The sequence below is a fragment of the Apiospora phragmitis genome (genome assembly GCF_038363925.1).
Source record: "Apiospora phragmitis strain CBS 135458 chromosome Unknown utg000013l:1.0-2965645.0:1.0-2969333.0, whole genome shotgun sequence".
NCBI lineage: Eukaryota > Fungi > Ascomycota > Sordariomycetes > Amphisphaeriales > Apiosporaceae > Apiospora > Apiospora phragmitis.
The window spans coordinates 1,531,080-1,544,464 of NW_027117413.1; the positions used below are offsets into that span (position 1 = coordinate 1,531,080).

Consider the following 13,385-nt stretch of genomic DNA (forward strand, 5'->3'; position numbering starts at 1 on the left):
CTCTCTCCATCGTCCGTCAACATGCTCGACGTCACCGATTTCATCAAGGAGCGCGGCGGCGACCCCGAGAAGATCCGGGAGTCGCAGCGCCGCCGTTACGCCCCGGTCGAGGTCGTCGACGAAGTCATCTCCATGTGGGAGGACCATCGCAAGACCAACTACGCGGCCTCGCAAGTCAACACCAAGATCAACGAGACTCAGAAGGCCATCGGCGCCAAGAAGAAGGCCAAGGAGGATGCGGCCGAGCTGCTCGCCCAGAAGGCCGAGCTGGAGAAGGAGAAGAAGGCCCTCCTCGAGTCGGCCGCCGAGAAGGACGTCGCGCTGAGGAAGAAGGTTAAATCGATCGGCAACTACGTCCACGAGTCCGTACCCATCCACGACAACGAGGACAACAACCCGATCCTGCGAACGTGGGCCCCCGAGGGCGTCACCGTCGAGAAAAGGATGTGCTTTCGCACCACGAGGTGCTGACGCGCCTGGATGGCTACGATCCCGACCGTGGTGTCAAGGTGGTGGGACACCGTGGATACTTCCTCAAGCAGTGGGGAGTCTTCCTGAACCAGGCCCTCATCAACTACGGCCTCGAGTTCCTCATGAAGAAGGGCTACACCCCTCTGCAGACGCCCCAGTTCATGCTTAAGGACTACATGGCCAAGACCGCCCAGCTGGAGCAGTTTGACGAGGAGCTGTACAAGGTCGTGGACGGAGAGGCTCAGAACGACAAGTACCTGATTGCAACTTCAGAGCAGCCCATCTCTGCCTTCCACGCCGATGAGTGGCTGCAGGCCAAGGAGCTGCCCATCAAGTACGCTGGTTTCTCTACCTGCTACCGACGAGAGGCTGGCTCCCACGGAAGAGATGCCTGGGCATCTTCCGTGTCCACCAGTTTGAGAAGGTCGAGCAGTTCGTCATTACCGACCCGGAGAAGTCGTGGGAGATGTTCGATCAGATGTTCACAACCTCGGAAGAGTTCTACAAATCCCTTGGACTTCCTTACCAGGTTGTTGCCATTGTTTCAGGAGCTTTGAACAATGCTGCCGCCAAGAAGTACGATCTCGAGGCCTGGTTCCCCTTCCAGGGCGAGTACAAGGAGCTGGTTTCGTGCTCCAACTGCACCGATTACCAGTCCAGGGCCCTGGAGATGCGCTTCGGTACCAAGACCCAGACCGAGACGAAGAAGAAGTACGTGCACTGCCTCAACTCAACCCTGACGGCCACGGAGCGTGCTCTCTGCTGTATTCTTGAGAACTACCAAACACCCGAGGGTCTCGTTGTACCCGAGGTGCTGCGCAAGTACATTCCTACCAACCCCGAGTTCCTGCCCTTCACCAAGGAGCTGCCGAAGGATTCGACTTCGACCAAGGCCAAGGGAAAGTCGGACAAGGGCGCAAAGCCCAAGGTGGCACCTGCACCGGCCGGTGCGTCGACCACGGGCCCGGTTGCGGAGGCTACGGAGAAACTGGCCAAGACAGCCGTATAAGCAGTGAAGAAGGAACGTAAAATGGGTTATGGTTATTCCACAGAGACTATTACAATGAATTAGACGAGCTCCCAAGGTCGAAAATAAAGATTATGACTTGATTTTGCCAATCGCATGTGGGATACACTAGTAGAGTAACCCCAGAACGAGCTTTCGCGTAATTTGGTGCTGACGGGGGTCAGTAGCAATGACACCGGTATAGCTGGCACTGTCGTAACTGATTAGTTGGCTGACAATGGTTAGAGCGACAAAGTGTTGGTAGCGCTCTAGGTTAGAGGAGGCATAGATGAATGCGCCATGGTAGCAATGGTATAATAAAGCCGATAGGTCTTTGTTATAGGCTCCTTTGTGCAATACATGATCACCGGGGGATCGATTCAAGCAATTGCCAACTCCACCCTTGCCCAATACCCTGCCCCTAGTTTAGGGGTCCAGACCCGACTTTTAATGGCAGTAGCCACTAATAATGCAAGCTGAAGACGGCAATTCAATGGCCCCCCATCATTCCAGACACTCCGTTCAGGGTGCAGACTATGGGACTATTATCTGTCAGCCTCACCCCCCGTACTCATCGTCTTTGTCTCTCACAAACATGTCAAATGGGTTGCCCATGATGGCTGATGATGATTGCCTGCAGTAACAGTAGCACCACACCTCCGCGCTACCTATTGAACCGTTGCCTACTCTAAAAACTTCCCGAAACTTTGGAGGACCCTGCAGGTGTTTCCCTGATTCCGGCTTTTCGGATTCTCGGATTTTGCTCTTCCTATTGCGTACTTCCCAAACGCTACCTAAACCTAACGCCGGTCACCCCTAGCCTAACCACGCATAACTACATTTACATTACACAGTAACCCGTGTGTATCCTGGAAGCGGATTGAAAGGGGAAGGAAGGGAGGCGGAATCATTGCCTGGCCCCATCATTACTGTTACTGTGTTTATTGAATAGTAACCTCCCCCACGCCGATTTCCACGCTCTGTACTTGGACGGAGGGGAGGGCCGCGCACCTGCCCAACTTTTGAGTTCTGCTAGAGTCTGCCCTGGCAGCGACGAGTCGACGACGCGTCGATCCTCCTGCGCCTCGTTCCCACTCGCCCGGGGCTGGTGTTTTATTTTCTTTCGTATCCCCTGACAGGAGACGTCCGCCATGGCAGACTCGTTGAAGTGCCCGTTCCTGTGTGGGTTTCACACTGCCGTCGAGTATGATATATACCTGGTCAGTCAGCCACAACACATCACAGAAATCACTAAGCTCTTGCGCTACACACATGGATCGGTTACCTCTAGGCCCTATACTGACGCGGTATATACAATATAGCACATGGAGACACAACACTCGGAAGGCAAGTCTCCGTTTGCCGTGGATCAAGACCATCATCCAGAAGCCATCAAGCACCATGATAATGATGGCGATGGTGATGATGCGTCACCTTCCATAGAGCACAGCGTGGAGGAAGAGCAGTTTGCCGAATGCCCCATCGAGGGCTGTGGTGAGGTCATCACACTGGCCGAGTACGATGACCACATCGAGCTGCACAACCTCGAGGAGGCCGCCGGGAGCAGCAGCAGCCGGAGCGCCAGCGGGTCTCCGTTCCGGCACGTGAACCGGGATGGGCACCAGTCTCCTTATCCAGACCAAGAGGCCGCCGCCGTTCCGTCTGCGCGACGTCATCATCATCATGGAGACGGCAGTAGCAAGCAGAGCAACTCCATCCAGCAGTGGAAACACATCATGCAGATGCCCGCCGCCACCGGGCACAAGCGACGAAGTCCGGAGTTCGAGGCGGCGGAAGAGACCGCGGAAACGGTTAGGTGTAAGTGGTGGTCGTGCTGGCTAAGCCAAGCCTACAGCGTGACATGACGCCAGAGCTGACAAAGCTGCTTATAGAAAGCTGAGCTCGGGAGATACGCTCATGAAGATAAAATGCCGGACTGGCTGGTGACTCTGCTGAAGAAAGAAGGCGAGGTGGTTGAGACAGGTTCGTCCTACACTGCTGCATGCAGGCCAGGCTTGGCTCATTCGTGGTAGCTGACCGGTTTTGTAGGGGTGATTGGCGTCCTTGAGCAACTGTGTGAGAGCAACCCATTAACGAAATACGCATACCTCTGCCACCCTTGCGTCCAGCATGTCTCTAAGCTGAAGAAGGAAGGTAAGCTGCCCAAATCCCATGTATTCACGTAATATGCTTTATCAAAGAATGAGAAGCTGATGGCGATCTAGGTGGGTTCTGCGGCTACCGCAACATTCAGATGCTATCGTCCTACATCATCGGCACCAAACCCCAAGGAGCGGAACACTTCCGAGGCAGGTTGCCTAGTATCTTCAAAATCCAAGACTGGATAGAGCGTGCGTGGGATCTCGGCATCAATGCGCAAGGGCGCATCGAGACGGGTGGTGTAAAGGGCACGCGCAAGTATATCGGAACACCAGAGGTATGTACTTGTTGCTCGCTGTGTCCACTCAGACCAGTCGCTAACACCAACCCGCCAGGCGCAAGCTATGTTCCTCAGCCTGGATATGGCGTAAGTTCAACCAAAAGAGCTGGGGCGGCTACGATGCAGACGAACTAATATTGGATATCCATGCAGTGTCGAGGCTCAGGGGTTCAAAGATCAACAGCCAATCGTCGCAGAAAGAAAACTGCTCGAGCATGTGCAAGCCTATTTTGAATCGGGCTATATCGAGTCGAAAGATTTCGACCCGGCACGAAAAGTTCGAATGACATCGCTTCCGCCCATCTACTTTCAGCATCGCGGTAAGTCGGCATATTGGCCTTTCCGCCGCCTCATCAAACAAAGCGTTGCTAACTTTGCTATCTACAAGGCCACTCTTTGACTATAGTCGGACTTGAAAAGCGATCCAACGAATCAGTAGAGCTTCTCGTCTTCGACCCCATGTTCCGCGACCCCCAAAGCATCACGAAACTGGTCGGGCGTGCGTTGAGCCACAAAACCTCGCCGGACAAATCATTGTCGCTTTATCGACGTGGAAACAAGTATTTGAAGAAGTACCACGAGTTCGAACTCTTGAAGTAAGCTCTTTTTTCTTTTAATTTCTCTCCATCCCGCGACTTAAGATCTTTCCTCTCAACCAGGCATGATGATGCTGATTCAAATCTTTTCCAGGCTGATTCCCGTCGGCCACCACCACGCACACGGTCTGTTGATGATTAGATCTCGACGTGGCCTGAGAAGACATGCCATTGGAATCATGGTACATGACGACTTGACGAAATCCGCATAACATAGAAGGCGCAGTTTATTACATATAGATGCCTCTCGCCTTGGTCTGGGCCAGCATGTTTGGGAAGGTGGCATGCGAATGGGATGGATATATGGGTGGTTCTTATTTGCAGCATAGCGTGATTGGCATTCGTTCGAGTTTGAGAATCGAACCGAACCGAATTGATTTTTCTCACCAGAGTCATGCGTGTGTTTGTTACACCAGCTTCATAGGCGTGCAGGCAAGGGCAGGGGCAGTAGCTTGCCTTGGCCCAGGCCTCTATAGACTTGCGCCACAGCCAGGATCAAGCAAGGAAGGACGCGCAAGTCAAGTGTAGCCACAACAGAATTTGAGTCTAGATCTGCGGAGCCGCCCGGAACTTTCAAATAGGCAAGCCGATCCGATCGATCTTCGATATTGCATTGATGAGTATCGGGAAGTGAGAATAGCTGAAGCCAAATACACCTACCGTTACATACACGTTCTTAGATCTAAATTTGATTCTCAAAAAAGCGACCTTTTTTTTTCTCGTAACCCACCATCATCTCACTCATCATGGCCGCTGCTTCTTCCTCCCCCGAAGTCAACTTCATCACCGGCAACGCCAACAAGCTGCGCGAGGTCAAGGCCATCCTGGAGCCGGCCGGCATCGTCGTCCGCTCGCAGGCCGTCGAGCTGCCCGAGCTGCAGGGCGAGATCGAGGACGTCACGCTGGAGAAGTGCCGCGTCGCCGCGCGCCAGGTCGGGGGCCCCGTCCTGGTCGAGACACCTGTCTCTGCTTCAATGCGCTGGGGGGTCTGCCGGGCGTTTACATGTTAGTTTTTTTTATTACTCTTTACCACTCTCCCATTCTCCCTCTCACACACACTTACTCCACATGCACGTGGAACAGAGATGTTGGTTATAAATAGAGGAAGGCAAGCTGACACAAAAACAGAAAATGGTTCATGAAGAGCATCGGCCACGAAGGGCTCAACAACCTGCTCGCGGCGTACGAGGGACAAATCGGCCGAGGCCGTCTGCACCTTCGCCTTCTCCAAGGGCCCGGACCACGAGCCCCTCCTGTTCCAGGGCCGGACGCCGGGCAAGATCGTGCCGGCGCGGGGACCCGGCCACTTCGGCTGGGATCCCATTTTCGAGTATGAGGGCGAGACGTAAGTATTTTTGGGGGACTTCTGGGGGTTTCTACCACTATTCTCCTCCTCCTCTCTCTTCTTCCTCCTTTACTTATTACTAACGTCACATACTATATAGGTACGCGGAGATGGACCCAGCTGCCAAGAACAAGATTTCGCATCGGTTCAGGGCGCTCGACAAGGTGCGAACCTGGGTCGAGGAGGGCATGAAGGAGGACAAGCAGTAAAAAGCAATGATTGTAATGAGAATATGAATATCGCATTAAAATAAAAGTTAAGGACACGGAAGATCCATGATCAAATTCTTTTGGAAAAATCAAGTAAACCCCCCATCTGTCAAATATGCCCACAGATCATTTCGTAACGCCGTAAACCTCATGCAATAAGATCTAAAAATGAGAGCAAGCCCTAGAAGGAGAGCAAATAATACGACTCCTCGCCATCTTAAGCACTCGCACCCTCGGCGTTGTCCTTTCTCCACTGCATGATCCACTGCTCGATTCTGTCCACGTTGCTGTCCATGTCGTCGGACGTGTTGCTCTGGAGCTCCACGACCATCTGCTCGGCATACGAGTCGCGCGCCTCCTGGAGCAGGACCTCCATGATCTCCGAGTCCAGGTTCTCCTGCAGCTTGGCCTCGGGGTATTTCCTAAGTTAAAAGGAAAAGGTTAGGGAATCTGCACACACACTAGTCCTCCTCCCTTGCCCCCTCCCACTCTCTCTCCCTATCATTTGTTGGAGGAGAAAGAAGGAAAGGGGGGGGAATGAAAGTGAGAAAAAGCGACTTACCGCGCTGCTAGCCGGTCATAGAGGGTAGTCGAATCCACCCGCAACACCACGACGAGATCGATCCAGCTCTCGGGGAACAGATCGCACGCATGCCAATCTATGATGCTGCCACCGACCTTTGCCTCATCCTCCATGGCATCCAGTAGCTGTCAAAAAGTTGGTTAGCTCAAGTTATTGATATACCAGAACCGAACCTGTCTGCGTGTTCTTCCCGTCATCTCAAGCCCGGCTGATAAATGAGAAGGAAAGGAGGGAGGACAAGAAACACCATCTATCTCCCCCCTTCCCGCGACTCATCAAGGCCAAAAACAGCTGGATAGAGATAGAAGAGCAGTCGATCATAGGAAACCACCTCCCTATCCTTACCTTATCCTCATCCACGATCCAGCACCCAAACTCGTCGTCCCAGCCCTCGTGGCACTCCTTGTCCTTGACGATCTGGTTGATCGAGACGTGGCGCAGTCCCGTGCGCTCGGCCAGCATTTCGCAATGCGTCGTCTTGCCGACACCGGGCGTACCCGTGACGATGATGTTGGGCTGAGTTCGAGCCATTGCTTTTTGTCTGGTTTGTTTCCTGATATCTATTCTCCTTTCCTATTTTCCTCGATCAAACGATGTGCCCCACTTGGATTGGGTGACTTGATTTGAGAGAAGAGCCTGCGCAAGATACCCTGGGCAACGTAAGTTGAGCTTGTCGGGGAAAAGGTCACAAGCACAAGTTGGTGGTAAGTGTAACAGTAACTATCAATCCAGAAGGTCGAAGAGTATAGAGATGGTGGGTTGACTGTAAATCGGCGTTAAAGTTTTGTTCTAGGCTCCTCTGTAAGTGAAGAGTTTTGAAGATGTCAAAAACTCCGTACACTTTCCTCGAATAAGTGGGGTCACGTGGCACCTCGCAATCCTCTCCAGATCCAGATCCAGAGCCAAAAGCCATAGTCGCTGCAGCATTTTCGCCCCTTTACTCCGTACATCACAAATGCAGTCCCAAACAAAGCACAATTTCATGCCATCATATCCGGAGATGTTCGCTTTCATCATCTCCAATACTCAATAATCTCATGTACAGTCGTCTGTCTACGTCCGCCGCTCCCTCATGTTACATGTCCTCATGAATACACATGTATATCTTTCTTCTCCTTCTTCTCCGTCCCTCCTTCCGTCTCTTTCTTTCTCTTTCTTTACTTTGATAGACCCTATCTCGTCTTTGCTTTTCTCTTCCAATCCGCACCTATGTTGTCCATCCATGAGAGCGTAATCAAGCGACAACATAACGCCATCCGTTGTAATCCGAGCAAGTCTCTGGTCTAATTCAATTCCCGTGATATCCATTCAATGACGTCTCATCGCTTGCGTAAACACATCATCATCAGCCTCTTGCGAGAGACGGACTGGGATGCCTGCCCAAAAACCCATACCTATTGCAGCCAGTTGTATGAATACTTATATACGCATGCAACAGTTTAGGGACCCACGAACGACTAGAAAGTCACTGTGGGAGCAGCAATGAGATAGCTGGCGGGACTGAGAAACGTGGAATTCGAGTGCCGGGCCCCTATGCTTCAACGGCCTCACCCTCGACGTCCTCAGTCAGCGCACCGTCGCCATCGTACTCCTCATCCAGCTTCTCCTGCTGGGCAATGGCCTGTGCAGACACAATCTCTGCCAGGCGCTTCAGTCTCGGGGTTTGGAGCCCTAGTGTTTTCATGTTAGTCAACTCTTTATTCATACCAGTGCTTCTCGGCGAGGGTACTTACAAGAGGGGGTGTAGGTCTCTAGTGCCGTGATGACACGCGGCTCGGCGATCTCGTATGGGCCAGAGTCATCCATGTCAACAGCCTGCAGCAAGAGAACATCGCTCTTCTCCGTGACACGAGAGGCGACCGCCTTCATGATCTCGCCGTTGATAGGCTGCTCGTAGTCGGCAACCAAGTACTGGTTCAAGAGCTTCTGGATCTGGTTGGGTGACAGCCTGCATATGGGATTAGTAACAGGGTTGATGGAATAATCCAAATGGTTTTACTCACATCCAGCAGATGTCTTGGATAATCTCGATATCGTTCAGCGTAGCCTTTTTAAGCTGCAGAAGCTTGGTCGCTTGCTGTAACATGTTGTTAGTATGCTGCTAAGCTGATAAGTTGTTGGTGATATGTAAGACTTACCATCAAGTGCTCGAGCTGAAGAGTACCTCGGGCATGTCGTGGCTCTTGCACCACTCCTCAATACGGGTGATGTTGTAGTTGATCTGGAGACCACGCTTCCACGACAGGAAGTTGCGGCGCATCAGGAGATCGTTGAAGGCAGTGACACCAACCAGGCGCAGAAGCTCGGTCACGGTCTGGAGGATGATGGTATCCTCGAGGTAGTAGGCCTTCATGGCTCGGTAGACGTTGTTCAGCAGGCTGAGCAGGTTGTCCATGCTGTAGGCCGGCTGCGAGTTCGTCTGCAGCAGCTTGCCGAGGAATCTATTACTTTCATTCGTGACAAAGCCGGGCAGGGACTGGGACTCGATAATGGCAGGAATGATCATCTTGCTGAGCTTCTTCTTCAGCACCTTCATCCAGGTGTGGTAGATGTTGAACTCCAAGCTTTCCAGGTCGTGCTTGACGATCTCGAGCAAGCGGTCGTACTCATAGTTGTCCGTCTTCTGAGCCTCGTACCAGTCCTCGGCAAGGAAGACGAAAGACAGCATCTCGTGTACGTTGGACAGCCAGAAGGCACCAGGGTTGATGGCCTCGTCACCGTCGTGCTGCATCACTTCCTGCTGAATCGACTGCATGACATTGGCCAGGAAGCGCTCAGACTCCTTGACAAAGCCGTTGTTCCACATCTCCGAAGTAACGAGGTTAATGAGATAGGATGGGAAGAGAACCTCCTTGTCCGAAGGCGGAGGGTTGTTGTTGGGAGAGGGGATCTTGAGGTTGCGGATCAGGCCAATGGTGACCTCCTCGTTCAGACCATCCTCGTCGGCGAGAAGGCTCTCCAGTTCCATCTCGATGCTGTCGACACCAGGGACGAAACCAGTAGGCTGGTACTGTCGCTGGCCAGCGCCAGTGACCGCCATGGAGACGGGGCGCGGGTTGAAGGCGGCACTGAACCGATCCATACCCCGGGGCTCCTCGCCCACGCTTCGTCGCTTCGTCGCCTTCTTGGAGTTGGACGAAACCAAGTTGATGAGGCCGTTAGCGGGGGAGGAGGGGCGTGGCCGTTGACGAGCTCTGCGTTGATGGGTCCAGCGCGCCTGGCCAGCTCGAGCTGGTCTTGGAGATCGTTGAGCTGCTGTCGGAGCGTTTGCTTCTCGTTCTCGTGAGCCTGCGTCTCCTCGCGTATCCGGTCCAGTTCCGTGTTGGTGTTCCTCAGAGACTCCCTCAGCTCGCGCTCTTCCTCTTGCATTCTCTTGACGTTCGAGTTGGACTCGTCGTAGTTTACCTGCAGCTTCTTCATGTCTTCCTCCATGGCTTGCAGCTTGGCGACGGCAATACCGGCCTGATTGGCTTCGGCTTGCAGCTCCTTGGTTTGGGTCTCCAGGGCGGTATGACGGTTCTTCCAGGACTTGATCTGGTTCTCGTAGTTCTCGACCTGGCTGATGAGCGTCTTGTTCTCCTTCTTCATGGTTCCGAGAGACTGCGTCAGCTCGACGACCTTGTTTTCCAGCTTGTAGGAGATCTGCTTCAAGTCGCGAGCCTCCTCGCGGACCTGCTTGTACTCCTTTCTGGCCATCCTTCCGCGCCACCTGCTCTGGATCAGGGTCACCTTTCGGCGGTAGTCCCTCCACTCGCGCATCTGCATTCTTCGTCGCCAGACTCGCTGGATCAGGAGAACCGCGTTGCCTACGCGGGTTTCCATGATTTCTTTCCGTCGAAGGTAGCCCTTGGCCGCTGCTTGAGCGAGGACGACGTTGTTGCGGATGCGAAGGTACTTCTTCCTTTGCTTTTGCCCGCGCCAAACTCGCTGGATTGACGTGGCAGCTTTGACTGTTCGGAGCTCTTGGGCTTTCCGGCGTGTGATGTAGGCTCTGGTGAAGGCCTGAAAACGAATTATGGCGCTACGCGCCTCGAGGTATTTGGTTCGGTAGTACTTGGCCTTCAAGTTCTTCTGAATCATGATGGCACAAGAGTTCAAGCGCTCAGTTCGCAGGTTCTCCATGAACGCAAGCATACCAGCACGGAAGAAGATCTTGGTCAGACCCAATTGGTACTTGTCCTGTCCCTTGGTGCTCTCACCAAAGGCCTTGGTCAAGATGTAGTTCGCCATCTCACGGATCTCGGCAGTCCATTGCGTAGATGGGACCAACATGTAGTAACGCAGGGCAAACTCTTCGTAGGTCCAACGAGTTGGGTAACCAGCACAACTAATGCGGACGGTCTCGAGGACACCACAAGCCCTCAACTGACTGAGGACCATGGGGCCTTCAAATTTCCAGGCCTCCTTGCCCTCGTTCGGCTTGATACAACGAATGTAGTGCACATCGGTATTGCTGATGGTGTTCATAAGCTCGATGAGCGACGACCGGAAAATACCACCAAGAGTTGGCTTGCGGTTAACAGCAACTCCGATCTTTCTACCGGCAGCCGGCTTGGCAACCGACGTCGACGCTGCCAAGTCCTTCTCGCGAACCGAAGCAGCAGCTTGGAGGACAAGTCCCAAGAACTTGTTGGTACTGGCCCGCAGAACTTCCATGTGTTCATCCGGCACAGTATCTCTGTTCTTCTCGATAAAGCCTTCGGATTCATATGTGACATCCACAGCGTAGTGGCACACAGTGAAGGATGATTTTCCGAATCGAGGCTTCTTATAGAACTTGTGCTTCTCGCCGCTACCGGCGAAGTTGTTGTGCAGCTTGGTCACGAACTGTTCGTCTGAACCCATAGGAAGACGGGACTCTTCGTCCAAGAGCGACAGGATACCCATCTTGTTCTCGATCAGATCGATACAAGGCTGGTTGTCCGCAAAGTCGATGAAAGTCCAGTCGATCTGTTCCTGACGTACTCCTCCTGCTCAAGCTTGAACACGTGAGCATTGAACTCCTGCTGGAGTTTTTCGTTGGCATAGTTGATACAGAACTGCTCGAACGAGTTCTTTGCGAAATGTTCGAAACCGTAGATATCAAGCACGCCAATGAAGGAGACCACTCTATTCATCACTTCTTCCGTAGCCAGACTGTAGTTGATGATCTCAACCAGCCAGTCGAACATACTCGAGTAGATGTACTTGGCGACGGAGTCTCGGACCACAATAGCTTGCTGTTGGGTGAGGTTGGACGTGATCTTTTCTCCTCGAGTAATGAGCTGTTTCTTCACAATCCATTTGGCGAAGTTGGTGGCATCAATTCCGAGAAGCCCACAGGCTTTTTCCAGCGAAGGCTCATTCGGTGCCAGGACACTGTCATTGCGGGAAGCAGTGATCTTCACGTTACCGAGATGCAACAGACCGGCCAAGAGCTTGAAGATGCCCTGCTGTTGCGCAGCGTCGACTCCAATGGTAGTTAGAGACCTTTTGGTGTCCTCAAACTCGGCCTTGTCATCTACACCGTCGATTACAGGGGCATTGCCCTGGTTCATGTAGTCGTACTGATCAACAGGCAGCAAACTGAACTCCTTTCGCTCAGCATCGCTCGCACCGGCAAGAAGTTGGTAGAAGATGTGGTAGTTCCTTTCCTTCAGGGGCTGGAAGACCAATCTTGAGCGCTCGAGCAGGTATACGCGGATCTTGGCTCCGATGATGTTTGTGTTCTCATCGAACATAATCTCAATGTACTTTCCGAACCGGGACGAGTTGTCGTTTCGTGTCGTTTTGGCGTTACCGAAGGCTTCCATAATAGGGTTGGTCGCCAGAATTTGCTTCCTCCGTCTCACTCATGGAATCGGCACCCTTCTTCCTTACCCCTGGGTTGTCTGGGGATTCCCTGGTAGCGAAATACCGCATAATGTACTTTGCGCTGACCGTCTTTCCGGCTCCGGATTTTCCGGAGACGACAATGGTCTGGTTCTTCTTGTCTCGTAACATGTCCCTGTAACTTTGTCAGTCGACCGGACGGGCTTAGAAGAGCATTGAGCGGGTATATTCACGCAAAAGCCTCCTCAGCAATGGCAAACAGATGCGGCGCCTGGGTCGCTCTCTGCTTGCCAGCGTAGACCTGCACCATGCCCGGAACATAGAGAGAATCTACCCTTGCGAAGGGGTTCGCTGCTATAAGGACGATACCACTGTATGTATAAATCTCCTTCTGTATATATCGGAGCCGAATTGCTTGCAGAACTGGAGAGAAACCAAAGTCAGCGAGAGAACCACCACGCCAGCGTTCCCCAGCTGGCGCTCTGCCGGAATATTGGAGAATGCCCGGCCTCGGAGGGGTAGCATACCAGCAGGTTCGTTGAGATGGGACAAGTTCGTCAGGTCATCACTGGCTTCAAGCATCGTAGGATTCATTAATGGCGGTAATAACGGGTCATTGCCGCTCTCTAAGCCCTCAACCGAGAGCTCGACTTTTTTCTCCTGCCGGGCCACATGCGGGTCAGTCTCTTCTCTCGTCTCCTCGTGGAAGACCGTTCTGTGGTCGTGTCTGCGAACTCGTACGCACCTCGCCATTTTCAAGCTTGAACACCAATGTCACCTTGCCACCATCAATTTGCTTGCTGGCCACCTCGGATGCCACCCAGCCCTCGGTGGCATCGGGTTGCCAGGCTCGTGTGCCGACATCGAAATTAGACGACATTAGGCCGGCGAATTGTGTCGGTTATTTGACTGGATTAGGTACGG

General features: G+C 53.0%; 5 protein-coding genes across 5 annotated transcripts; 3 read left to right on the forward strand and 2 right to left on the reverse strand.

Moving 5' to 3' along the window:
• Positions 1-21: 21 nt before the first annotated feature.
• Positions 22-1,480, forward strand: PG994_014203 (seryl-tRNA synthetase; the record flags this gene model as incomplete). Its single annotated transcript, XM_066865612.1, is given in 3 exon segments — positions 22-426; positions 444-805; positions 859-1,480. The coding sequence occupies 3 exon segments, from the start codon at positions 22-24 to the stop codon at positions 1,478-1,480; spliced, it is 1,389 nt and encodes a 462-aa protein (XP_066708741.1).
• Positions 1,481-2,628: 1,148 nt separating this feature from the next.
• PG994_014204 (peptidase family C78-domain-containing protein) lies at positions 2,629-4,517 on the forward strand (the record flags this gene model as incomplete). The annotated part of the gene is made up of 8 exons (XM_066865613.1): positions 2,629-2,697; positions 2,800-3,288; positions 3,370-3,460; positions 3,527-3,631; positions 3,703-3,914; positions 3,973-4,004; positions 4,071-4,237; positions 4,306-4,517. The coding sequence occupies 8 exons, from the start codon at positions 2,629-2,631 to the stop codon at positions 4,515-4,517; spliced, it is 1,377 nt and encodes a 458-aa protein (XP_066708742.1).
• A 742-nt stretch (positions 4,518-5,259) lies between these two features.
• PG994_014205 (uncharacterized protein) lies at positions 5,260-6,067 on the forward strand (the record flags this gene model as incomplete). The annotated part of the gene is made up of 3 exons (XM_066865614.1): positions 5,260-5,518; positions 5,660-5,858; positions 5,959-6,067. The coding sequence occupies 3 exons, from the start codon at positions 5,260-5,262 to the stop codon at positions 6,065-6,067; spliced, it is 567 nt and encodes a 188-aa protein (XP_066708743.1).
• Positions 6,068-6,284: 217 nt separating this feature from the next.
• On the reverse strand, positions 6,285-7,181 carry PG994_014206 (POS9-activating factor FAP7; the record flags this gene model as incomplete). Its single annotated transcript, XM_066865615.1, has 3 exons — positions 6,285-6,489; positions 6,630-6,775; positions 6,996-7,181. The coding sequence occupies 3 exons, from the start codon at positions 7,179-7,181 to the stop codon at positions 6,285-6,287; spliced, it is 537 nt and encodes a 178-aa protein (XP_066708744.1).
• A 1,000-nt stretch (positions 7,182-8,181) lies between these two features.
• On the reverse strand, positions 8,182-13,341 carry PG994_014207 (uncharacterized protein; the record flags this gene model as incomplete). Its single annotated transcript, XM_066865616.1, has 10 exons — positions 8,182-8,321; positions 8,384-8,598; positions 8,654-8,727; positions 8,815-9,660; positions 9,735-11,564; positions 11,612-12,466; positions 12,510-12,636; positions 12,695-12,941; positions 12,989-13,121; positions 13,207-13,341. The coding sequence occupies 10 exons, from the start codon at positions 13,339-13,341 to the stop codon at positions 8,182-8,184; spliced, it is 4,602 nt and encodes a 1,533-aa protein (XP_066708745.1).
• Between the last annotated feature and the right edge of the window lie 44 nt (positions 13,342-13,385).